The 27,257-nt window shown below is 38.6% G+C and overlaps 1 protein-coding gene across 4 annotated transcripts; it reads left to right on the forward strand.

Moving 5' to 3' along the window:
- On the forward strand, nucleotides 1–26,040 carry ZMYM5 (zinc finger MYM-type containing 5). Of its 4 annotated transcripts, none has more exons than XM_005213786.5 (8): nucleotides 1–131; nucleotides 892–961; nucleotides 8,530–9,034; nucleotides 9,273–9,366; nucleotides 19,248–19,533; nucleotides 20,414–20,579; nucleotides 21,481–21,693; nucleotides 24,634–26,034. In XM_005213786.5, exons 3-8 carry the CDS (start codon nucleotides 8,540–8,542, stop codon nucleotides 25,399–25,401), a joined length of 2,022 nt encoding a protein of 673 aa, XP_005213843.1. In that variant the 5' UTR covers nucleotides 1–131; nucleotides 892–961; nucleotides 8,530–8,539; the 3' UTR covers nucleotides 25,402–26,034. The 4 variants fall into 4 exon arrangements, with proteins under 4 accessions (XP_005213843.1, XP_059748066.1, NP_001181947.1 ...); NM_001195018.1 differs by having other exon boundaries at nucleotides 48–247; nucleotides 24,634–26,040; XM_005213788.4 differs by lacking the exon at nucleotides 1–131 and adding an exon at nucleotides 335–422.
- Nucleotides 26,041–27,257: the final 1,217 nt, after the last annotated feature.

The raw sequence follows: 27,257 nt of genomic DNA on the forward strand, positions 1-27,257 counted from the left end.
GTTCCGCTGAGCCGCATCCAGAACCGGGTGAGGCTTGTCCCCGCCGTGTCTCCAGTCCAGGGCCGCCGACAGTGGGGGTGGCCGGGAGCGGCGCAGCCTCCGGAGGCGGGGGCGCCGGGAGGCGGAGATGGGTGAGGGCGGCCTCCGAAGCCTCCCACCGACCCGGGACGAGCGCCCCGCGGCGCGGCCGCCGTCGCCGCTGCCGCTTCGGGGCCTCCGGCTGCCGGCGGCTCCGCTGATGTCCCAGGCGCGTTGGCGGGTGGCCCGCGGGCTGCGGGAGTGCGGGCGCGGCCGCGAGGGCGGAGTGAGGCGGCCGCCGACGGGCCTCGGGGGTCGCCGGGTGGGGGAAGGGGCGCCTCTGTGGGCTCTCGTGGCCGAGCTCGCACTCTCCCGGCAGCGACCCTGGGTCCGCACGTTTGGGGGTGAGGACACAGTTCCCCCGCACCAGGTCCTCTCTTCGGCCGCCCAGACCCTGGCGCGGCGTCTTCTCACGGCTTATTTGGGCGAGTTTCTAATGGCGGACGCGGAGCGGGCAGGTCTCGGGCTCCGGGCCAACACGGGGGTTTCCGCCCCGCGGCGACGCGAGCTGCGGGCGAGTGGGTTCCTGAGGGACAGCAGCGGCGGCGAGCGGGCCGAATCGGGGGATAGGCGTCTCCGCGGGCTCGAGGCCGCGCTCGCCCTCCGCCTCCCGCCTTTGGCTCGCAGGGACTGTGTGGTTGTGTGGTGGTGGCGGAGCCTCGGTGTTTGTGTACCTGGTGCCTCGGCGGCCGTGGTGGGGGGGTGTGTGTGTGGAGGAGCGCTGAGGCTTCTTGTCCCTTTGCTTCCTCTCTGGTGAACTGGTGCTGCGTCTGGGTTGGCTATAACGAAGTCCGTTTTCATTCTTCGTTCTAGGGCCAGGAATCACCTTCAGGACAGTCTGGTGATAGTTCGGTGATAGTAATTAAGGAGGAAAGCGTCGACGGTGAGTAATTTTACCCTGCGTGTCTGTGGAATACAGTTAGCGCAGTACTAGAGTGTGCTTCCGGAGAAGGCAATGGCACCCCACTCCAGTACTCTTGCCTGGAAAATACATGGACTGAGGAGCCTGGTAGGCTGCAGTCCATGGGGTCGCTAAGAGTCGGACACTACTGAGCGACTTCACTTTCACTTTTCACTTTCATGCATTGGAGAAGGAAATGGCAACCCACTCCAGTGTTCTTGCCTGGAGAGTCCCAGGGACGGGGGAGCCTGGTGGGCTGCCGTCTGTGGGGTCGCACAGAATGGGACATGACTGAAGCGACTTAGCAGCAGCAGCAGAGTGTGCTTCTGTGGAACTTACCTTTCTCTTACCTTGAAGGCAGAGAGTTAGTTTCTGGAGTGGACCTTGTCCCCAGAGCCAAGCCAGGGAAGTCCCTGGGAAAGCATGGGGAGTGCCTGCTCATATTTACACCACTGGTGTTCTCTTAGAGTTCTAAGATGTTCCATTTTTAATGCTTTCTTAACATTTTTTTTGCTTTCTAATGGTTAGAAATAATTTTTTCCATACTGTTGAATTAACTAGACTGATTGAATCTTATCGTTTTCTAAGGTTGATGGACACAATACTTTGTGTGTGTGTTTGTCTTATATTTGAGGAAGATTTGTGTTTCTGTATCCTGATAAAACTCTGGCAAGCATCACATCAGGAGATTTTTTTTTTTTTAAGAGATAATCTAGTTCTTACCCTAGTAGCGATTCTCATTGACCACCGAATTACTAAATTGGTAGTGACAGTCTCCATTACCAAGTTGATGTGTGTTTTTTTCTTGTTACTAAAAAGTAACCTAAGTGCTGTTCATTTTGGTACAATAAAATGCCCAGTTCCCTGTCACCTGTTGGCGTTAATGACTTTAACACCAATCCTTGCCTGAGTCAATTTTGTAAAGTGTCTCAAAATGATTTTTTTAAAAAAATCTCTGATTCTACATTTATTATCTGGGATTCTGTACAGTCTTAGATCCTGCCTATTTTGTCCTTCCAGCTGGTCAGTTTTTCACCAGTCATCAAAAAGAAACTTGTGAATACTGCTCTTTCTCATAGTATTATTCCTGCCTTCCCTCTGCTGTTGTTGCTTCTTGCCAGACTCGACTGTGCACTTACTCTGATATGCTTCATGGCACATTTCATTAGTTAGACAGCTTTTAGGAATGGATATTGTTTTGACTGGGTGATTTTCATAGGATACCTGAAATGATATTTCAGATTATGTGGTAGTTGTGTGAGGTGAAGGAATGTGGACAGGGTTCTAGAGCTATGAGGGACTTTATTAGGAAAAGGGAACTAGTGGAGACTAAAAGATTGGAAGGATAACAAATCGCTGGCTCAGTTATTACCACTTAGAAAATCCACTTTTCTCAACAGCAGGTTCCTAGCATAGGTGAGCACAGTGTGGGAAGGACTAGGTTTAGTGCCAGTCAGATTTCATACCTGGTTTGTATCTCTGCTCTCTTATTACTTTGGCAAGTGCAAACTAAATAAGAGTCAATAACTGAACCTTTATAAATGCACATCTTATTCAATTAAATACACTTTTTTATCCACATTTTATACGTGAGTAAATTGTGTCTGTGTTCCCAATTGCTATGAAGATTGTACAGTGCCTAGCCCGTAAGTTATGTGAAACACACACACACACATTGTTAACAGTAGCTACAATTCTTGTGTTTTTTGTTTTCTGATATTTCCTCAGCTTTATTTTTCAGTCCTTTTACTGAGTTTTCCATTTTTGGTAAGCTTTTTATTTCTAGAAGTTCTTTTTTAATACTAGAAATAGCAATTTTTTATGGTCTTTTGCTTGTCATGTGTCCGGCTAGAGTTCTTGATAGTTGTGTGGATTTCGATTTTGTTTTCTTTTTCCTGCACTTTTCTCTTTCTCCTTTTTTTCTTTTAACAACTTTTTCTTTTACATTATTTTTTATTGGAGTATAGTTATGTTTACAGCATTGTGTTAGTTTCTACTGTACAGCAAAGTGAATCAGCTATACCTGTATATATACATATATCCCCTCTTTTTTTGTATTTCCTTTCCATTTAGGTCACTGCAGAGCATTGAGTAGAGTTTAGTGAACTGTACAGTAGGTTCTCAGTTATCTATTTTATGCACAGTATCAATAGTATATATATATGTCAGGACTGTTTTTCTTATTTGAGGATTTCTTCAGATATTTTATAATCCTTGGTTGGTCTACTCATGGTTAAGAATTGAGAAATAGAAAATAGATTAGAAAAATGAGTGGAATGTTTCAACTTGGAGCTTCACTGTAGGATGAATCTTTTTAGCCAATTGATGGAGACCCTCTGAAGTCATTATCTTTAGGTCTTTCATTTTGGGGGGTTCCTAATTCCACAGAAAGGAGTGTTTCTGAGAAAGAAGTTTTCTGGGGAAGAGTCTGCTGCTTGAAAGATTGAAGTCTGGATGCCCGCTCTCTGGAAATCAGCCGGGAAAGGGAGCATTTCAAATACATGATATTGAAGCATTCACCAGTGCCTGGTAAACCTGAAACAAAGATCTTTTGTTCTATCCTCTCCAAAGAAGAGAAGTCTAGAACTTGGGCCAGAAAGGGGGAAGACCTGTGATCATCAAAGTGAGAAAGGGAAGGGACCTGGAATTTCACATCCTCCTTGTTTTAGCTGTCTGCTCCCTATTCCAGTGATATCAGGAGTTACAGGCTTTGAGCCTTTTGATGATTCCGCAGCTTAAGTCAGAGGTTTCTCAGTTTTTTCCTTTACTGTTTTAGAGTTAGGCTGTCTCAGGCAGAGTTGGTTAACTATTCATCCACCTGCTCTTCAGCTTATCAGATTTTTTGCTTTTGTTTCTTCTTTAGTTTTTCATTGTGAGTAGGAACTTTACTGTCATTTATGGGGATTTTAGAAGGGATTGAAGTTAGTTTTGTGTGATCAATCTACCGTCTCTTAAGTGCCTATTAGGTACTTAAGTAGTTCTCCTGCTGTTTGTTGTGATTGTTCATTTGATTCTTCCTTTTCCTGTCTCTTTACAGTTGTGAGTAAAACCTCGAGAATCATCATACACCTTTATTTAGTTTTTGATTTTAAATGGGAATCCTTGTAACAGGAAGCTAACTTTGAAATTGATGTTATTTTTATGTAAATATACAAATATTTTTATATTACAAAAGATCTGTTACAGTATAAGTTCAGAGATGCCCTAGAATGTGTTCTAGAACTTACTAAGTGATCAACAAATTTTTATAGCATGCGTCCTTTATGTTTCATAGAGCCTTGAAGATATAGATGTGGTAATAGGTAGCCAAAAATGAACCTTTGGAGCAGTGATTAAATATTTGAAAATACTTTCTTGGTGATTTTAATATTTGAAGGCTTGTGAGCAGGTTTGTTTACCTTTATCATCAAGTGCTAATCTTGTCATATTAATAACACCATTTCTATTTTAGCTACTGTTTTTTGAGTCATTTTAATATGTAAGTTCTACCAAATTGTGCATAAACATAATTGAGTATTGACTGGCTAGTAAAGTATTCAACTTTTTTTAATTGAAGGTGATCTCAGGAAATTAATGATACTGAGTTGTAACTTAAGAATTCAGCAGACATTTTTGCAGCTTTAAAAAGGCATATTTAAAAAACTATAACACTGAACTGCATACTTAAAAATGATTAAAATAGCATTTTATGTTATATATATTTTAGTGTAATCTTTTGAAAAGATAACTAGCAATCGTTAGGAAATAAAAACTAGAATAAAAGTAAACACAATAGGGCAAACGACCCTAATTTGTGTCTTTGTTTTAGTGTTAACTCTTACCTTTACCGATAATGAAATACCTTCTTAACGTTGCAAGGTTATTACCTACAGCCTAGAGATAATTTGCATATAAGAGTCTTGCTTGGGTTTCAGCCTAGTTTTTTAGTTAGGCTGAAATTCTAGTCCAATTTTTTTTTTCTCTTGGCTGCACTGTGAGGCTTGTGGGAAGTCACTTCCCTGACCAGGGATTGAGTCCTGGGCCACAGCAGCGAAAACCTGGAATCCTAACCACTGAGCAACCAGGGAACTCCCATTAGATTCCACACATCTCTGTGTGGATATTCCTTTAATTTCATATTAATTTTCATTGTATCGAGATGAAAATTAAATAGTTGTAGATGAATAAGATACCACAGGAAGGGAACTTCCCTGGTGGTCCAGGAGTTAGGACTTCGCCTTCCAATGTAGGGGGTGAAGGTTCAATCCCTGTTTAGGGAGCTAAGATCCCGTATACATCTTGGCCAGAAAACCAAAGCATGAAACAGAAGCAGCATTGTAACACATTCAATAAAGATTTTTAACAAAAATACACCACTGCTGCTACTGCTGCTAAGTCGCTTCAGTCGTGTCCGACTCTGTGCGACCCCATAGACTGCAGCCCACCAGGCTCGCCCGTCCCTGGGATTCTCCAGGCAAGAACACTGGAGTGGGTTGCCATTTCCTTCTCCAATGCATGAAAGTGAAAAGTGAAAGTGAAGTCGCTCGGTCCTGTCCGACTCCCAGCGACCCCATGGACTGCAGCCTACCAGGCTCCTCTGTCCGTGGGATTTTCCAGGCACGAGTACTGGAGTGGGGTGCCATTGCCTTCTCCAAAAGATACCACAGGAAGACAAAATATTTAAGATTAATTACCAGTCCATTCTGAAGGAGATCAGCCCTGGGATTTCTTTGGAAGGAATGATGCTAAAGCTGAAACTCCAGTACTTTGGCCACCTCATGCGAAGAGTTGACTCATTGGAAAAGACTCTGATGCTGGGAGGGATTGGGGGCAAGAGGAGAAGGGGACAACAGAGGATGAGATGGCTGGATGGCATCACTGACTTGATGGACGTGAGTCTGAGTGAACTCCGGGAGTTGTTGATGGACAGGGAGGCCTGGCGTGCTGCGATTCATGGGGTCGCAAAGAGTCGGACATGACTGAGCGACTGATCTGATCTGAGACATTTGTTGAAATCCTAGGGTGGAGCCAAAGTATTTGCCTAAATACCTTCTCGGTAGAGAGAGATTTATCATTTTTGCACTCTTTAATATGATCCAGTCAGAGACCAGGGACCTGTATGTCCAGTTATCACAATAAAAACCTCAGTCTTTTTTTTTTATCCCCATTTATAGTATGAACAAGTTCACAGTTTAGAAAAGTAAAACTCAATTAAGTGAGGTAATTTGCTTAGTGCCTTAGCTAAACTTTAACCTTTTCTCTTTTTGGATAATATCATAGAAATATTTAAAACTTTTTTGTAGGCTTATGTTTATAGAATTAAGACAATGATAATTAAAGTATATAAACAGTGACTTTTAATAGTGGTTAGGGTTAGGTTTCAGAGAAGGCCCTGGCATCCCACTCCAGTACTCTTGCCTGGAAACTCCCATGGACGGAGGAGCCTGGTAGGCTGCAGTCCATGGGGTCGCTGGGAGTCGGACATGACTGAGCGACTTCTCTTTCACTTTTCACTTTCATGCATTGGAGAAGGAAATGGCAACCCACTCCAGTGTTCTTGCCTGGAGAATCCCAGGGACGGGCGAGCCTGGTGAGCTGCTGTCTACGGGGTCACACAGAGTCGGACACGACTGAAGCGACTTAGCAGCAGCAGCAGCAGCAGGGTTGGGTTTTAACTTTTTTACAACCTGAAATTTGAAAATAGATAAATACTTAATCTTTTTTTCAGAAATAGATGACTGGAATGAGCTGAGCATAAAGAATCCCCTATTATTTTCTTTGGGAAGATCAAGATAGAACCTAACAGCCACCAGAGGGCACCATGGAGTCAGCTGTTGCTCTTCCCCAGAAATTGTTCTTTTCCTTTTTAGATTTATTCAAATACAGAAAGAACTAACAAGAATTTGTGTGTGTGTAAATAACAGTTCTTAAATTTCATGATTTAGTTTAGGCGAGTTATTGCCTCTTTCATTTGAAAATCAACCACATTATAAGCTTATTGGATAGGTGTTAATTCTGATCCTAATTTTCATATTTCCTTTATAACCCTTTTAACTGGTTCCTTAGATTTGTTATTTATCTTTGAAGTACAGTTACATGACTGTTAATTTTGTTTCATCTTAATAAAACAAGGACTTAAGAAATTGTATACAATAATTGCATATAATGTGGTGTCTATGAAATAGATTATAGAGTCAGATTTCTTGGATTTGACTTCTGATTCCACCCTTTCCAGCAGTGGAGACTTGGGCAGGCCAGGCAGATTACTTACCGTCTTCTGAGTCTTAGTTTCCTGATCAGTAAAATGAGACAAAGAATAGTTCCTACCTCACTTATTTAAGCATTTACCGAATTACTATATTTAATGATACAGCACCCATTAAGAATAAACATTATCTATTGTATGACTAAGTACTATCACTTAAAATTAGTTGGGAAAATTTTAGAATAGAATGTTACTTAGCATATTTCAGTATGAAATGTTTAAAATTGAATGATGACTGCTGTATGAGTTCTCTTAATTATTCAGTACCCCTACAGATCCCACCTCTTTCACTGTCTTGAGCTTCTAAGAAAATTGAAACCAGCGTTTGTAAACTTAGCTCAGCTTTCCATCTATTGTTTCTACATACTTATATACGTTCCAGTTATAATTGGACAAACGCTTGAACAACATGGGTTTGAACTGCCCAGATCCACTTAATACATAGATTTTTTTCAGTAAATACTGTAGTATTGCAGGATCCAGGGTTGGTTGAATCTGTGGATGTGGAACCTCAGATACGGAGGGCCAACTGTAGGACTTGAGCCTCTGTGGATATCCTGGGACCAAACCCCCTGTGGGTACTGAGGGACAGCCATACACTTAACTTTTCCCTCTTGCTTTTGAGATAAAGGTGATTTCTTGTTCATGATTAGCTTCATTACCACCTGGTGCTGTGCATATCCTCATCCTCCTCTTGTCTCATCTGCTTTGAGAGCTTTGCTCCATTGATCTTTCACTTCTCCAAATTCTTCCAATTATTTGGATCTGGATCCTTTCCTTTGTCGTTCTCTAGTGCATATAGGTACACAGAAGTGTTTGTTAAATAAAACCAAGGCTAAGAATTTGGGGCCTAAAATTAGAGCCCTGAGTGGAAATGCTATTCGGGCTTACCCATATGTTTCCTGATCTATAAAATGAATTAAACTATATGTACCTCATGGGTTTTTTCAGAATTTTACGTAAACCTATAATATAGTATCTGGCAATTTGTGGACAATGACAAAAAAAGTTTCAGAATGATTTAATTACATAGTTATATTGGAAGCAGAGAATTTGAAAAACACACACTAGGGAAACATAGTTTGGACAATATAATAATTTTAGTAGATAAAGATATATCTGGTATACTAACTGTATTTGGACCCTGGGTTATTGGAGATGGAATTATTTTGTACTATTTTCTATTTCAGTGAAGAACTTACTAATAGAATCACAGAAAAGAATTTTAAATTTCACTTATGCTATTTAATTGCAATAAAATGTAATAATCATAATTTACTTGAACTTTTTTTCTTTTCTGTTACAGGTTCTTTGGCATGGGTGAATGTTCAGCAGGAAGATTAGACTTGACTGAACAGACTCCTATCTTATTAGGGAGTAAAGCCATGGCAGCTAGTCTCATGGATGTAGGAGACTCATTTGGTGACCCAGCTAGTCCGTTAGTTAATAGATCTAGAAACTCATTGGTGGAAGGTGATAATGGTGATGATGATGATGTTGTGTTTATTGAATCTATACAACCTCCTTCAAGTTCTGCTCCAGTAATAGCTGATCAAAGACATTTTGTATTTCCTGCATCAAGAAATAAAAAGCTTCAAGGACATTATTCTGTAATTCTTCCTTCCTCAAGATATTTGGCTTCTCAGAAGGGAAATACAAGTGAGACAATTGTTATTGATGATGAAGAGGACATGGAAACAAATGGAAGGGAAAAGACAGTTTCTTCCAGTTTTATTGAATGGGGATTTCCTGGAACTAAAAACAGAACCAAAGATTTGGATTTCTCCACTTCCAGTCTTTCAAGAAGTAAGGTAAATGCAGGAATGGGTAATGGTGTTATCACTACAGAATCGACTGTGAAATTCATATTACTAATGTTACAACTTTAGAAGCAGGTTTTAAGCTCTGAATGATGGGCGAGATATGAACTTAATGATTACAAATATAACATCACTATAGAATTCCAACTTGGGAGATGTCGCTAAAGGACTTCAGTCAAGTAATTTTGGTGTTAATATGCAAACATACACCCCGTCTTTAACTTCACAGACCAAGACTGCAGTAGGACCTTTTAATCCTGGTAGAATGAATGTGGCAGGAGGTGAATTTCAGAATGGAGGATTTACAACTCATCATAGTCCTGGTAAGCAGTGAGTGATACTAAATACTTTCCTTTCACCCTAAATTTGTAAGCTTTTGGCTTTTACTCTTAGTACCTATATCCAGTTTATTTATTCTATATGTGAAATTTTTTTTGTTAACTTTCATATTAAAATAGACTTTTTTTTACTTAGTAAAACTGCAGTTTACCCAAGTGTTTTGTATTTTAACTGAAAACTCCCATAATTCTTACCTCCATCTTTGTTTACCATCTTTAATGTAAAATTCTTAGGATAAAAGATGGGTAGTGAACTAAAGGATTAAAGTAATATTACATAATAATTTAATTTGTAATTACATAACTTGATTTTTCAGATTTTTCAAGTGTTTACTCTTGGACTGTTCCTGATTTTTGTTTTAAATTAGCACTTTATTAGTTTCTTCATTTTAAATTTGGAAAACTTTCTTTAAATCAGAGATCTATATTTTAAATACACTTCTGTGGCCATTCGTGTTCTGGTAAAATACAATGAAAGTTATTTAAAATTTAGCAAATCTTTTTTTTTCAGCTTTTTCATGACTTAATGTGCCCTTTGTTTTTTTGTTTGTTCTTTGGTTTTTGTTTGTGTTTGCTTTTGGCCATCTATCAACTTAGAATTTTAGAAAAGAACTAGAAAGTAACAAGAGCTAAGAACCGAATCACTTATTGTTTAATGGAATGCTAGTATATTTTTTTCTTTAAAATTTTTTAAAATTAATATTTTTCTCTGATAATGAGAACATTACACAACATTTGAAAGAAATCATAGTTAGAAATAAGGAACTAGTATCTGTTACCAACCCACTAAGTAGAAGTGACTGATAGCTGTTAAAATTTTAGTTTGTTTGCTATCAATCATTTTGCCTCTGTGGTTTTAAAAATAGAATTTAGAGCATATTGTATATAGTTTTGTGTTCTCTTGACTTTTTTAATGTAAGTTTTAAGTATGTTATGTCATTTTAAAAACAGAATTTTCAGTGACTATAAAATATTCTGTTGTCTGAGATATTTATTCCTCTAAAGGCATTTATGTTTTGTCATTTTTTTTTAACTGTTGAAACTCCACACACTAAATGTCTTTGTTTACATTGTTTATTATTTCTAAAGGACATTCTCAAACTTTCAAACTCAGTTTCACTCTTCGAAATGATTGAGGAACCCAGAGTTTTTTGTTTGTTTTTATCTGTTATCATACTAGAAATTAAAACTTAAATTTGAAAAGTACTTAACAATAATTATGTATTATGTGACATATTTTTAATGAAATATAACTACTTTCAAAGAAATTTAGTGAAAAAAGTGACGTTATTCTGGCTTAGTTGAAGACAGTATATTTAGCTCCTCCGATTGAGTTCTACATAGAATGTGTTGCATTGTCTTCTTTTGTTTGCAGTATAAGGAGAAAATCTGGCCTCACATACATACATGATTGTAGAATGGAGCGATATTTTACTAGTCTTTTTAGTTAATTATGGATATTTTCTTTTCCTTTTGACATAGCTCCAAAACTTGATAAGTGGTCATTTCTTAAAAGTTCTTACAGTGTGGAATCTGAAACTGTACAATGAACTTTTCATACATTATTACACTAAAATTCATTAATCTTCAGATGAATTTTACCTTTGAATGAATTGGTAACATTGTGCTTTCATTATTTGTAAGTGTTGATTCACTGAGTTACCTAGGTCTTCTAAATGTTGACACCTTAGAAAGCTAGCAGTGTTAGATGCAAGTTTTCAAACATTCTGATTTTCACTTGAAACATCAAATTTTCTCATTGGCAACAAACAGTTATTTTTTTGAAATGAAAAGCTTAATTTAAGAAAATGTAACCAGTTTGTCATTCTTTCAAGGCTAGTTCAGCCTGCAGTGCAAGTTTTGCAAGTGCTTTTCCACTGTGTCTCATTGTACTTTGTTATGAAAAGGAAGTGGCTTCTGGATGCTTCCCCATTCATCATACAGCTTCCTCGTTCATCATACAGAGTATTAAGATGTAATCAGAGGCTGAAATTCAGTAAAATTCATACTAAGTTTTACTTTTTCATCAAGGACTTCTTTTGTATAATAAATAATTTCACTGGTCTTTGTCCATGTTTCTTGGGAGAGAGGCTGAACCCTTGAGATTAACCAATTCTAAGGCTAAGGGAAGGTCGAAAGACCAACCATGTGATTCAAGTAGTTGGGCCTTTGAGCCAGCACACCCTCCATGGAGGAGAAAGAGGCTGAGATTGTCTGATCACCTGCAGCAAATAATCCCATCATTCATGTCCACACGGTGATGAAACCCAGTACACACTCTCGACATTGAGATCAGTGTAGCCTCCTGGTTGGTGAGCTCATCCATGCCCGGTGGGTGACACTACCTGATTGACAGAGAATGGGCAGAAGCTCTGCATTGGGATCCTCCCTCTCCTCAGCTTGTATGTCTCTTCATTTGGCAGGTCCTGATTTGTATCCTTTAAATAATACTGATGATAAGTATAAAGCTTTCCTGAGTTCTCTGAGTCATTCTAGCAAATTATCAAACCTGAAGTGGCCTTAGGAAGCTCCCGGATTTGCAGCCAGTTGGCCAGGAATCCAGGTGGCATGTGAAGGGAGGGCAGTCTTGTTGTGGATGTGTCTTTAAGCAGGGCTGGTGCTCACTCCAGGTGTTTAGTATCAGAATCGTGTCGACCTGTCGGTATTGGAAGAAGAACAGCAGAAGTAAATGTGCCTGATAGTGAGGACAACTTTTCTAGTACAGTTGGGTTCCACTGTGAGCAGTTTTACTCATCATTGCTTTTGCACCATTAGTGCAAATGCCAGCATAGTGAAAAAGACAAATAATCTGTTTTATTATGAAAATAGTTTAGCCTGGCACATCCTCTTTTATTTCTTATGTAATGTTGAATAGGAGTGATCAAAGTATAAAGTCGTGTCTGTTTTTTTTTGGCAGCACTGTGGGGCTTATGGGATCTTAGTTCCCCAATCAGGAATTGAACCCCAACTTCTCAGCAGTGAAAGTACCACGTCCTAACCACTGGACTCCCTTGTCTTATTCTTGACCTGGGGGGAAGCATTTGACATTTCATCAGTAGTATATTGATTGACATGTCAAATCTCTAAGTTTAGCACACTTATTTTCTAGTGAAAAGTTTCTGTAGGTGAAACGGCTAAGTCAGATGTCAGTTTTTTAAAGCTTTTCATGGTAAATGCAAAATGGCCCTCATAAAAAAATTCTGGGCTTTTTTCCATGTTGTAAACTGTCCTCAGGAGTAGGAATATTGTTTAATGTTTGCTAAACTGACCATTTAAAGGTGATAACTTCCTTAATATATATATCATGCTTGCTTGCTTAGTAGCTCAGTCATGTCCGACTCTTTGCGAACCCATGGACTATAGCCCACCAGGCTCTTGTACATGGAATTTTTTAGCCAAGAATGCTTTGAAGTGAAGTGAAAGTCCCTCAATTGTGTTTGACTCTTTGCAACCCCGTGGACTATACAGTCCATGGAATTCTCCAGGCTAGAGTACTGAAGTGGGTAGCCTTTCCCTTCTCCAGGGGATCTTCCCAACCCAGGGATCAAATCCAGGTCTCCTGCATTGCAGGCGGATTCTTTACCAGCTGAGCCACCAGGGAAGCCCCAGAATACTGGAGTGAGTAGCCTATCTTCTCCAGGGGATCTTCTGGACCCAGGAATTGAACCAGGGTCTCCTGCATTGCAGGTGGCTTCTTTACCAGCTGAGCTATCAGGAAAGCCCAAATTTATATATCACTGAACTTTTAAAAATAGATTTGCAAAATATAAATTTATTCATTCATGTTTGTCATCTACTTATTACCATGTACATCTTTTATTTATTGATTGAGTGAAACATGAGAAATAATATAAAAAACTTGTGATCTCTGTGAAGAATGATGTGATAAGCTTAAAAACAGTTGAAGATGTTGAAGACTTGAAATAATGTTCATTGAAAAATCATTCTTTTGGATCTGTTCACTCTTCTTTTAAAAAAATTTTATTTCTAATATAATTGATTTGTTTCTTTCACTTATTTCTTGTTTTGTAATTATTTCCTAAATTTTAGATGTATATTTGTGGAAGCATGAATTCAATCTTATGTACATATAAGCTCTTAAGTTAAAATCATAAACCTTGCCATGTATATCTTTGATGCTTCAGCCTTGACCTATTTTTCACTTTCTGAAGTAAATTGAAGTTGTGTATTTAATGGTGAAATGGATCAATAACATGCTTTTCAATTTAAAAGCATAGCACATAAACTTGATAAACTTAACTATAAAGGAGCATACTGTGGTTAGATGTGATACTGTCACTCCACTCAAATAGTGGACATAATTGAAACTTGCAAAAGTTGTTTAGATTACTTAGATGTATTTTCATTCTTGTCATCCTTTTATCTCATTAATTCAAAACTGTATATTACTATGATATTTTCTCATGACATGAAATATCAGTGATTTTAAAATATAGCAGAAAAACAAGCATTAAAGGACTCACTTGATATTCATTCATATATATGAAGAAGTTCTTAGCTACATTTGAACTATTTTGTGTATGCTGAGGCAATTCCTTCCTGTTATCTATGAAGTTTGAATGAATTTACAGTGTTCCTGGGTTCTCTGAAGTTCTACTTTGGGGGACAGAATTTACAGACTATGTCCTTTTAAATAATACCACTTGGTCCAGAATTCTTAAGAGAGTGTCTACCAAGTTGTCAGGTGAAGAGTGATGGTGAAGATGTGTCAAGTTTTCTGAAAGGTGGAGTCACTTTTCAAAAGGAATGCCTTGTTGCTGCTTTTTTCTTTGTTAAAATGGAATATAGCATCTTGAAAGCTGTCTAATTTTAGTGTTAATCCCAAATTTTGTTTTTGCCTGCTGTCAGCTTTGGTAAAACTAATGAATTTTATCAGAAGACATACAGAATAAGATGGCGGCAATTATATTACTGTTGAAATTGTTATTATTCAGAGTCAAAGCTCCCTCAAAGTGTCTGTCTTTAATTGCTGTGAATATTTTGCAGCACAGGAAAAAAAAAAAAGAGCAAGATGAGAATTTCTGGAGTTGAGTTATATTTAAATATATGGGTTCAGATTTTATCCTAAAAAAATTATGGCTCTGCATAAATGACAGATAAAACTTGTTTAACAGCTTATGAAAATAGAATTGTGTCCATTAGAATGGACTTTGTGTTATTTAATTTTTTCATTAACCTTTAGGGTATACTGTATTACACTGAAAGTTCTTCGGTCATCATGTATCTTTATGTAAATGGCAAAAATCTCATCCAAGAGAATACCTGGAAATTGTTCTTGGCATCTGTGTTGTATCTTTGTTGGATTATAAGCATTTTTGGCCTGGATACTGATTCTAGGAAGTTCTGCTTCTGATAATAATAGATTTTAAACTAACAATTGATAGGTAACTCCTGTCCCTCCTACAGAGAATAATGGCGGGGAGACAAAATGTATAAAATGTCAGAAGCATTATAGAGCTACAAATGCACTGGGAAAATGAGGTTTGTCATATCTGAGATGACGCTATCTTCTTGGGGTTGCTCTTCTGTAATTCGAGTTTGGTCAATTCCGGAAATGGCCACTGAGTTAAAGGGGACTTTTAGCAGACTCATGGGGGCCTGCAAGGAAGGACACTGGTTTCAAAACAAACAACAAAAACCATTGACCTGTGGATTGGGAATGTGAACATAATCCAGAGTCTCAATGTTTTCCCCAGTTTTTCATATAGAAATGGTAGTCAGGGATATGAGAAGGCAGGCCATCTAACAACACAATCAAGAGAAAAAAGCAGATGCTAGAAGTGAGTCCATGAGGGGTGTGGTAATAGGATTATCTGTCTACATTTTAACTGTAGGTTACCTGTAGGAACAGCTGAAGAGAGTGTGAATGAACTAGGTTTATCAGAATATTATCCAGACTGAGTGAGAACCAGAAAGGGGGAAATGCAGAAAAGAACGGAAGAGACTTAGGATACTTGATGAAAAGGACATGTAATTAATGTCCCAGAAAGGAAGAAAGAAATGAGGCAGAAGAGGTGTAACTGAAGATTTTCTAAAATGGAGAAAAAACATTAACCTTTGCATTCGAGAATCTTTACAAATACTGAACAGGATAAATACCCTGGAAACCATTAAAAGACATGTACAGAAATCATGGTCAAAAATTGGAAGACAAAAAAAAAATTGGAAGACAGTCCTCCCCCTATACATTGTAGCTTCCTCCCCTGAGTAGCAAAGATCGGTCCTGTGTCCTGCCCACTCTGTGTCATACACAGTGAAATGTCACTCAAGACCTTGCTTATCAGATCCCCCTATCCAGTAAACTGTTGATGTCCCCTCAGCCCAAAATATTGGAAGCATTCCAAATGTCCATCAGAAATAAAATGATAAATAGTATGAACCACATAATGGAATACTCAACAGTGGGAACAGATGAACAGCTATCTTCAGTGTGTGTGAAACTCAGGGTACAGATTACGTGATGACATATGTGAAGTTCAAAATAAGACAACTACTCTGACGTCAGGACAGGTACGGCTTGTGGGAAAGAAGGGAAGTGATTGAGTTGAAAAGACATGAGGACCTTTCTGTGTGTTTATCTGGGTGGTGGTCATAAAAGTATAGGTGTGTGCATGCTCAGTCATGGCTGACTCTTTGTGACCCCATGGACTGTAGCCTGGCAGGCTCCTCTTTCCAGTGGATTCTGTAGGCAAGAATACTGGAGTGGGTTGCTATTCCCTTTTCTAAGGGATCTTCCTGACCCAGGGATCGGACCTGCATCTCCTGTGGCACCTGCATTGGTAGGTGGTTTCTTTATTGAGCTCTGCACTTAAGATATTCAAGCTTCACGTGTATGTGTTGCTCTTTAACAACTAAAAAACCCCACTGAGACACTAAAGTAACTTCACTCAGACCAACATTTAAGAAATACTAAGATGTTATTCTTTAGGAAGTAGAGTTTGGATGTGCGAAGAAAGAATACCTAAAACTCAAAATAGTGTGTCTGGCATGTACTGGTCTCAGGCAGACCACCTCTGCCTTCTAAGTCTTGGTTTTTCTTGCGTGTAAGGAGGGGTTTGCATTAATCTACTGGGCCCCTTCTCTTAAAATTTACTCTGGGGACAGAGCGTGGAAAAATGTGATTGAGACTTCTTTTATTTAACCTGGAGACACTAATATAATAAAATAGGAATTTGATGGAAGAAGAAACTTTGAGGGACTTCCCTGGCAGTCCAGTGGTTAAGAATCCACCTGCCAGTGAAGGGGACATGAGTTTGGTCTCTGGTTTGGAAGATCCCATATGTCACAGGGCTGCCCGTGGGCCATGACTCCTGAGCCTGTGTTGTAGATCCAGTGAGCTACAACTACTGAAGCCCTTGGGCCCTAGAGCCCCCTGCTCAGCAACAAGAGAAGTCACTGCAATGAGAAGCCCATGCACAGCAACAGAATCCCAGTGCAGACAAAGATAAATAATACTAAAATAAACTTGGAAATTAGGATAAATTAAATGGTTGCAGTATGAACAAAGAAAACATTTGCTCTATTTATGTATGCGTCAAAGCTAAAGTGAAAGAAAATCTATTTTTTTAGCAGTAGAAGTTTTACTTTTCATAATTATGTATAACTGTGTCCCCTTTAAGTGTGGGTAAGTATACAAATTTACAAGCCCAAAGAATCCCCTTGCGTTTCTGTGGTTGGGACTCCATGCTTTCACACCGGGAGTATGGGTTTGGTCCCTGGTCAAGGAACTAGAATCCCACAAGCCACCTGGCATGGCTAAAAATAAAAAGCCCAGTTTTTCTTTCATGGTAATGGTAATGGGAAATCTTGCAGTGCTTTGCATTTATTTCTGTCATTAAATCTGCTTTGTTATCCACATGATCTACAGAGAAGTTGATCCCAGAATGCATCCTGTATTTTATAGATGGAACATGTAATTTTTGTTTTCTAAAGAAATAGTTCAGAAGTAGGCAGGTGAAGCAATAAACTTACGGGCATTTGGTAATAAAAACTTTATCAGGGGAACTCTCTGTCAGCCCAGTAGTTAGGACTTCGAATGAGGGCCCAGGTTCAATCCCTGGTCAAGGAAATAAGATGCTATAAGATGTGTTTTATACCCAAAAAGAAATCTAAAAATCTTTATTGGAATATACTTCATGTTTGCCAGCATATCTTCCTGTGGAGTGAAAGAATTTCTTTGGTTACTTTTTTGGTTCTGTTTTGTTTTTGCCTATTAAGATAAAATGTCAAAAAGGACAAAATTAGAAGCAGCACATGGGAATTTAGAAGTGAAAATAGAGTTGTTAATATTGCTAGTATTCTGAAAGTTGTTTGGAGCTGTAATAAGTGAGGGGGCCATAGGCCTTTTGCTAATGACAAAAGCTATTTTTGAAGAGCGATTACAAAATAATTCAGTACTCTTGGGCCATTTTTCTCATCTCACTCTTGGGCTTTCTCTCAAAGCTTCATCATTACCCTGGAGTGAATTAGAAATGCAGATCTCAGGCTCCTCACTTGACCTACTAGTTTAGAATCTCTGTGTAAACAAGATTCCCAAATGATCGTATGCATGTTAAGGCACTGTAACCCATACATAACCTGTACCATTTTGAGGCAAACAGCAGAGTGCCTGTGTAAAGGTAGGAGAGCTGGGTCTCCTGCCCATACCACCTCACTGATACCTGGAAATAGTCTACAGTACCTGTAGACAGAGTTGCTTTAAAATGCTATGTCTAAATTTCATGTATTTTGAAGTATTATGGAGGTAAGTGTACTAATATCTACAAGTTACTTGAACTACATAAGAAGATTATTTAGAATCTATCTTGAATGAATAAATAGAATAAATGAATAAATAGAAAGGTGTGATAAAGCAAAACCAGTAAAATAGTATAGCATCTACATGGTGGACATGTGGGTGTTCACAGTAAAATTCTTTAAGCTTCTCTATATACTTTAAATTTTTCATAATGTTAGGGGGAAGTTGTTATCAAAATGGATATCATATACTAGATTTTTGGAGAAGGAAATGGCAACCCACTCCAGTACTCTTGCCTGGAAAATCCCATGGATGAAGGAGCCTACCTACATTCATGATGTAGGCTACAGTCCATGGGGTCCCGAAGAGTCCGACACGACTGAGGGACTTCACTTTGATGAGTTGGAGAAGGAAATGGCAACCCACTCCATTGTTCTTGCCTGGAGAATCCCAGGGATGGCGGAGCCTGGTGGGCTGCCGTCTATGGAGTCGAACAGAGTCGGACACGATTGAAGTGACTTAGCAGCAGCAGCAGCATACTAGATTGTAGTCTATATTTGCACATTTTTTTATAATGTGTTAATATTTTCTTAGAAGAGAAAAAGTGCTTTAGGAAATGCTCTGTGTACAAAAGTGATGCTTTAGTATATGCATTGCCTCATTCGGTGTTTTATTTTTTTCCTGCTGTTTGGCTTGTTAGTTCCCCAACTAGGGACTGAACCTAGGCCCTTGGCACCTAAAGCATAGAGTCCTAACCACTGGGCCGTTAGGGAATTCCCTCTCATTTAGATTTCATAACACTGATAGGTCGGGTGTTACTGCAGTTTGTAGCTGAGAAAACCAAGGCTCAGTTTAAATTACTTGCAAATTTGTAGCACAGAGGGTCTTACTTAGAGATTCTGGTTACTCAGTGTACTATTCCAGGACCACCATTTCTGTTGCTGGCACAGTATAGCTTTATTCACTTAGAATATGAAGCAGATTGTTCTGCTGGGTTGTAAAACAAGCCTGCCTTAATACTCTGTTGTGCAAAATGAAAATTTTTAAGTATCTTTCTGATGTGAATGTTTAACTGTTTCGTGACTTTCTTGTGTGTTTTATTTTTAAGATTCTTGGATCTCCCAGTCAGCATCCTTTCCCCGTAATCAGAAACAGCCAGGGGTGGATTCTTTATCACCAGTGGCCTCGCTTCCTAAACAGATATTCCAGTCTTCTGCCCAACAGCAACCCACTAAAGCAGCTAAAATCACTTGTGCAAACTGCAAAAAACCTTTACAGAAGGGACAGACAGCTTATCAGCGAAAAGGATCAGCTCATCTCTTCTGTTCTACCACCTGCCTTTCTTCCTTCTCTCATAAGCGTACTCCAAAGAAACGCAATGTGACATGTAAAAAGTAAGCTGTACCCTTCAACACACCTCCATATGATTGGACACTGGTAGTATGCATGTGTGTTCTGAATGTCCTTACAGAGTTGCAGAGATCGATAGGTAGAATCGATGCACAGGTGTCTTCCACTTTACAGAATTTGAGTTAGCTTAGCGTACATCAGAGCTGTGGGTCATTTGTACTGTACTTACTCTTGGCAGGAAAATGGAGTTTAGGTATTGAGATAAATGGACCCTCTCTTTTCCACTGCCTTTTCCTCACCCTTTCCCCCACGCTCTATCTTGTCTACCTGGTTGATTGTCCCCTTTTTGTATGCTTTTAGAAGTCATAACCTGTGGCAAGGTTCTAAAGGTCAACCTATGATGACAATACTTGCTCTAGTTAATTTATGGTTATTTATTTGTTTGGCTGTGCTGGGTCTTAAGTTGCAGTACTTGGGATCTTCAGTCTTCATTGTGGCATGTAAGATCTTTAGCTGTGGCATGTGAGATCTAGTTCCCTGACCAGGAATTGAACCCAGGCCCCCTGCATTGGGAGCACAGAGTCTTAGCCACTGGACGACCATGAGTCTCAACAAAATATTTCTGAATCTCTTCCTATATTATTTAGGAACTCTTAGCAGTGAAACCAAAATGTGGATTTTTTCTGGATGGATCCAAAAATTATAGTTGATTCCTAGGATTAAATCATGAGAAAATGAAAAATGTCAGTTGTTATTCATATATTTGACTTCTATTAAAATGCAGTATTCTGGGGAGTTCCTTGGCGACTTCTGTGGCCTGGCTTCAGTCCCTGGTTGGGGTGCTGAGGGAACCGATATCCTGAAAGCCACACAGCACGACCAAAAAGAAAGGTTCTTAAATTGTGTCTGTCCTTTGCGTTTCAGAGATGCACCTACCAAAAAAGCTACTGTTGTTCCTCAAGGGGAGTCAAGTGAACCCTTCCCAAAATGTTTTAGTACATCTCATTTGTCTCCCTATGAAGACAGCCAGAATCTTCGAAAAAGAGTTCTGAACAAATCAAGATGTACAATCTGCAATAAACTAACAGAGGTCTGGAGTTTTATTTAAGTTACTATCTAGATTAACCAGGATAATTTTAACTTTTAGGTGCTACTGTATGTTCTGCGATCTACCTAATAGATGTGTCCTGAATTCCCTCAGTGAAGTTGAAGGGAAGAATAGGCGTATGTTAGAGTTGTCTCCTAACAAACGTCCCCTTCCCATAGAATGAGGAGTAAACATGTGCTTATGTGGAATTGAATGCAGTCATAAAGAAAGCAGTGGTTTCATGGTGGATTTTGTTCTTATTGGCCACACTAAATGACAATGAATGTAGGTTCAGGACATGAAGGAAACAACCAGTCCTAGAAGAACACATAGAATAAATGGAGTGGATCTATGTAGGTCATCCCACATTTCCTAGGTGTCACTGCTGTCTTCCCAGGCATCCAGGGAGTGCTCAGTTGGCTGAATTTGGTCTGGGTTACCAGGTAGCCATGCAAATTCTGGACAGGATTTTATCTCAGCTACCACAGAGCTGAGCAGAGCAAGAACTTAGGTCCTTACAGACACCATCCTGAAAGTGGGTGATACTGGTGCCCACTGGCCATCCCCCACCCCTGTTTTCTAGGGCAGTGAAGTTTATAATACCTACAAATTCCCTATCCATTTGTTTTAATCAAGTCATATCAAAACCTATCTAATTCATTTTCTGTTATTCTTAAATATCTCTTATTTTACTGCTTTTTATTCTATGAATCTTATTTTTCCTTTTTACAAGAAATCAAAGATAAAAATAAAAGAGTAGTATAATGTGCTTTTTAATGTCTTTTACCTGAATATTTCTTCCACTGAGAAATTACTGGAGATTCTTTGTTGAAAAAAAAAAATAGATATATCAGGTATGACGCAAATCTGGTTGATTTATTTAGTAAATTGGTTTTTCTTCTAGATTCGGCATGAAGTCAGCGTTAACAACGTGACACACAAGCTATGCAGTAACCAGTGCTTTAATAAGTACAGGCTGGCCAATGGTCTAGTGATGAATTGCTGTGAGCAGTGTGGCGAGTACCTGCCCGGCAAAGGAGCTGGGAACAATGTCCTGGTCATTGAAGGTCAGCAGATGCGATTTTGCTGCCAAAGTTGTGTTAACGAGTATAAACAGGTAATTCTCTTTTAATGAGTTTTAAATGATCAAGCTTGCAGTAACCGTCCTGATAGCTTTCATTAAGCAGATTTTTCTTAGAATCTCATTTAGTTCTTTTGTCAGTCTTTCATTGAATATTACTCTCAAATGAGTATTGAAATTGATTGATCTAAGCTTGCTTGCTTTAAGACTTGACATTTTGCAGACATTACAAGAAGTAATTTTCTCCTGTACCGTTTTGCGTCCCCACTAGTTCCAATTACTCCGTAGTCTCAACAATATTTGGTGTTGTCTGTTTTGATTTAATCTATTCTAGTGAATATGAAATGATTATCTCATTGTGGTTTTAATTTCCTGATGACTGCTATTCCTTTTTTTATCACGTGTATATCTTTTGTAAAGTATCCAAGTCTTAGCTCACTTTTTTTTTTTAGTTCACTTTTTTTATTGGGTTGTCTTTTCTGTTATTGAGTGATAGGAATTCTTTATATATTCAAGATACATTTCTTTTGTAAAATGTATTTGGAAGATTTTTCTATTGGACAGTGTTTTTGTCTTTTCTCAGTGTTTTTGAAAAGCCCAAGTTTTACATTTTGGTAAAGTCCAATTTACTGTTTGCTTTTCTGATTAATACTTTTTGTCTCTTGTTTAGGGTGTCTTTGCCTACCAAGGTTATGAAGATATTTACCTATCTTGTCTTCTTTTTAGGTTTAAATTTTATATCTGTGATCCATCTCAAGTTAATTTTGTGTGGGAGGGCTTTCCTACTGATCCTGTGGTTAAGATTCTGCCTTCCAATGCAGGGAACACAGGTTCAATCCCTGGACAGGGAATTAGATCCCGCATGCTGCAGCTAAGAGCTTGGCATCAGTGAGTGGGAGCTAAAGATGCAGACAGACCTGCAATGGGCCAGACAGGCCTTCACAGCAAAGAATGACCTGGCCAATATATCATTGGTGCCAAAGTTGAAAAAGGATGAGAAGGCAGCTGGAGGGTGACTGTGTGTGGTAAGCACAGTGGCAGAGAGAACTAAACTTGCACCCTCCTCATTGAGAAGTCGATAGCAATGCCTAAAAGTGGGAGGAAAAATCAGTAAATAGTGATACAAACATGTTGTTGTGATACTTGGAAATAAATATGGAAAGAATCATCTAAAAATGTTCAAAGTACTTCTGGGAAAAGGGATGTTTTAATTAATAGAATTATTTCTTTTAATTAGATGTAACTGGTTGATTCTCTTTACTAAATGTTTATTAACTTTCAATTAAATAAAACCTTCGAAATAGTATTAAAGATACTGAAGTTCAGACAGGGTCTTCCCCAGAGTCACACAGCTAGGTTCTACCTCATGTATAATACCTTAGGTAATGTGAAGAACTAAGATCCTGCAAGAAAATATGTATATGTATATGCTGTGTTCGCTCTGATGCCAACATTTAATTATATGTAAGCCTTGAGTTTCCTGATGATCTACACTGAATTCAATTTAATGATCCCCAGGAAGATGAGTCTTAGATGTGGGGGAAATTGTGACAACTTGACTACCTATTCATTACCAAGACACTCAAGAAGGAAAGAAAGAAGACCAAGGCTTGAGTTTGGTTGTTTAAAAAAATAACATTAGCAATAGTCCTTGGCATTCTGTCTCTTCTTAAATATGCTCTTTTGGTATCGTCTTACCAGTCCCATAGTTTCAGCTAACATGTATTTTGATGACTTCCAGAATATATCTGGAATATATATTTATTCAGGTTCACACCAGTGTGTCTGTCTAATTTCCATTTGAATGTTCCACAAATATTTGGAACTCTGTCCACAACTGACACGCCAAGCCTACTTTCCTTCTTTGTTTCCCAAATCAGTAAATAACCCCCCATCCAGTCAGGTGTCCAAGCAGAAACTTTGGGTTATTCCTTACTCTTCTGTCTTAGCCCCCAGTGCCACTCATTTCCCAACTAACCTGGATTCTACTTCCTAACCCACTCCTGGCTCTGCCCTGTGCCCACTACCATAGTCCTAGACCTGACCGCCGTCCCTTCTTGCCAGAATTGGCCCCACAGCCTCCTGGCCGTCTCTGTTTCCTGGTTTCCCTGAGCACTGGAGACCAGGGTGCAGTCAGGGTGGTCTTCCAGGGCACACGCCACATCATGTCACTCCTGCTCTGCCTCGGTGCTGCTTCTGCATGCAGGACTGCCTCAGAGCAGAGCAGTGCTCTTGGTTCCTGAGCTCCATTGTTTACCGTGGTCAGGTTGTACCCTGTACTAAAATACTAGAGCTAGCAGATGCCCTTCACAGTGCATACATTTCTTTTTTTGACTCGTGTGTGTGTGTGTACATTTTTGACCCCAGAATAGCTAATTTTAATTTTTATTAGATGAAATCATATACTATATGGTACCTTGTGACTGAATTTCACATATACTGTTTTCAAGGTTCATCCAAGTTGTAGCATGTATCTTTACCACACTTAATTTTATTGCCAAATAATATTTCATTGTATGGATAATACGACACTGTTATTTCTATTTTCTTGGCTCTTGTGAATAATGCTGCTGTGATCATTTTGTACAAGTCTTAATGTATTTTCATTTTTGAATTGCCACTCTTCAAAAGTGGCATAGGGTCACTATGGTGACCATATGTGTCAGCATAGGATGACATAGGGTGTCTTACAGAGTGACTGTTAATTTTGAGGAATTGCATTATTTTCCATTTTACATTGCCATCAGTGCCTTAGGAAGGTTCCAGTTTTTCTACATCTCTGCTAACACTTGTTATTATCACTCCTTTTATTGTAGGCATCCTGGTGGGTATGAGGTGATTTGTAATGGTATTGAATTGTATTTCTTTGATGATTAATGATAAGCATCTTTTTCATATGCTTACTGGGCATTTGTATATACATTAACTTTTTTCAGTGTTAATAATGTAAGAAAATTATAATCTATTTTTCCTCAGATGATAGAAACAAACTTAAAAAAAATACTAGCATCAGAAAACAGAAAAAGGAATGCTGTTGGAGAAGAAAATGAAAGAGAATTATATGGATCATTGAACATACTTCCAGAAAAAACAGAAGAAATACCAGAAAAAAAGGAAAAGACTTCAGAATTACAGGTTTCAGCAGAATGTAGCCTAGACGCATCAGTGGTCCAACAGAATGTGAATTTACCTCCTTCCGTGTCAGACATAGCTGATAAACTTCAAGAGCAACTGGGAGAGAAACCATCAGAAGACTCCATTATTCCAGCTGTGCTTTCTGCAGATCCAGGTACATGGCCCCGAATTTTGAGTATTAAACAGAGGGACACTCTAGTTGAAAATGATCCACCTCAAGTAAGAAATTTTAACTTCCCAAAAGACAGTACAGGGAGGAAGTTTTCAGAAACTTACTATACAAGAATTCTTGCAAATGGTGAGAAAACCACTAGATCCTGGTTACTTTATTCGACTTCGAAAGATTCTGTGTTTTGTCTGTACTGCAAACTCTTTGGGGAGGGAAAAAATCAACTGAAGAATGAGAATGGGTGCAGAGATTGGCAGCATTTATCACATATTCTTAGCAAACACGAGGAGAGTGAAATGCACATCAACAATAGCGTTAAATATTCAAAATTAAAATCTGATTTGAAAACAAGTAAAATTGTTGAAGCTTCAGAACACAGATTACAGGAGAGAGAGGGGAAGGATGGTGTGAAGCTGTTGTACACCTTAGACCTGATCTGACATGACATGAAGAGGTTGAATACTTATTCAGAGTTGTACCCTGATAGTTGGTGCTTTGTGCTGAGGTTCCCAGATAGTGCTTCCTCCGCTCATTAGTAATTATAGCAAGTTACCTCGTAAAGATGGTTTCTGCTCCAGGTTCTCATGATTAATGCCCATTCCAGTGAAGGCAGTTGTTGATCTTTTCAGTCTTTCAATTCACATCTTTTAAAATGGGCATTTCAGGACTGACTTTTGACTGGTGTGATTAATATTTTGTTCTGATTATCTTGAAAGAGGGAGAAAAAGCCTTGAATTTATCAATACCAGTTGAACAAGATACATATGTGAACAAGTATTGTTATTTAGAAATAGAATGGGATCTGAAACTGCAGCTTTTTGCTAGTAAACCAAATACTTATGGTTTATTTCATTTGGGCAAAATGTTATTATTTGAACAAAGCAGCATCATTTGTTATGTTAAATGAATTAAGGTGGTTAATTTGTTTTTTGGTTTTGTTTTAATTTATAAATGTTTTAGCTTTTATTGTCATGTGAAAACTATAAGCATAAAGAATATACCTATTTTTATGTTGGTACAAATATAAAATATATTGTTGGTATAAATATTAAAATAAAAATATATTAAGTTAATCTTTATGTGTTGTGGCAATTTTTTGGTTTTCATCTGAAGTAAAAATACACTCATGAAAATTGAAAGAAGGGTTTTTTTTTTTTCAGGTAGTCAGTCATGTTCCTTCACCATGTATTTACTAACTCTCCCTTGTTTCTGGTTTCTGATAGCAGTTCTGTCATATATTCCATCCTTACATACCCTTGTCTCAAGGCTTTTCCTGTGAAACAAAATGGTATGTGAATGGTGGCTGGAGCAGGACGACATGGGGCACTTACAGACTCTGTCAGCACAGAAAACTTTGGGAAATAACCCAGAACATCAGTCTCATTAGTTTATAGCCGTTTTGCTTCCTGACAACTGGGTCGTTTTCAGTGTGTTTCATACTTGGGTCTGAATGAGGCTTTGGAATAATTCCAAAATCCAGTTTCTTCAGAGGCCCGCGAGGATACCCAGAGCATAACAGGTTCTGAAATTACTCTGCAAATGCTTTGTGTGCCCATTATTTTGTGAGCACTTACCAGTTAATTGAATTACTGATGTGTCATGTGGTTGTATTAGACGCTTGTGTAATCTGACCAAACTAATGAAATCAACCAGTGGCCATGTTCAGCACACTGCAGGCACACCTGTGAGGCATGTATAATGAGTTAGGTGTGAAAAATTCAAAAGATGTAGGTGCTGAGTTTATCCTTGTTCACTGTAAATTTCAACTTTTTAGTGTATGAATTTTTCATAGTGAGATGTTGAAGAAACTGTAAATTCTGAAGATGATAAGAGTATATCTCTCTAGCCTGGTGAATCATTTAGTTTCTTTTTCCTTATCTAGCTCTTATTTTTTACATTGTAAAATTAGTATGTGCTCACCTTAAGGAAGGAAGGAAGGAAACAAATGCAAGTCTTAGAAAAAAAATTATCCTCTACTGCAAATTTAATATCAAAGATTAGGAAAGACAGTTCAGAATAACAGTCCTCAAAAAATGGTAATTTATTGGTTTTGTTAATATCACAGAGGACAACTGACTTTTTTTTATCAACCTCAGATTTTCAAAATTGCTATCTTTAAGACTCTTATTTGAGCCATTTTCTTCCTGTGATTCCCCCCGTCCCTCCTTTACTTACTACTGTAGTCAAGTAAGAGTTGCTAATAGCCCCTTCATAGGTACAAGTCACAATTTACTGCATAGGATATAGAAGTGAATGAGTAAAGAGCTTAGCTAAGTTTTGGAGTAAAGAGCTCAGC

Source organism: Bos taurus, chromosome 12 (genome assembly GCF_002263795.3).
Source record: "Bos taurus isolate L1 Dominette 01449 registration number 42190680 breed Hereford chromosome 12, ARS-UCD2.0, whole genome shotgun sequence".
Lineage (NCBI taxonomy): Eukaryota > Metazoa > Chordata > Mammalia > Artiodactyla > Bovidae > Bos > Bos taurus.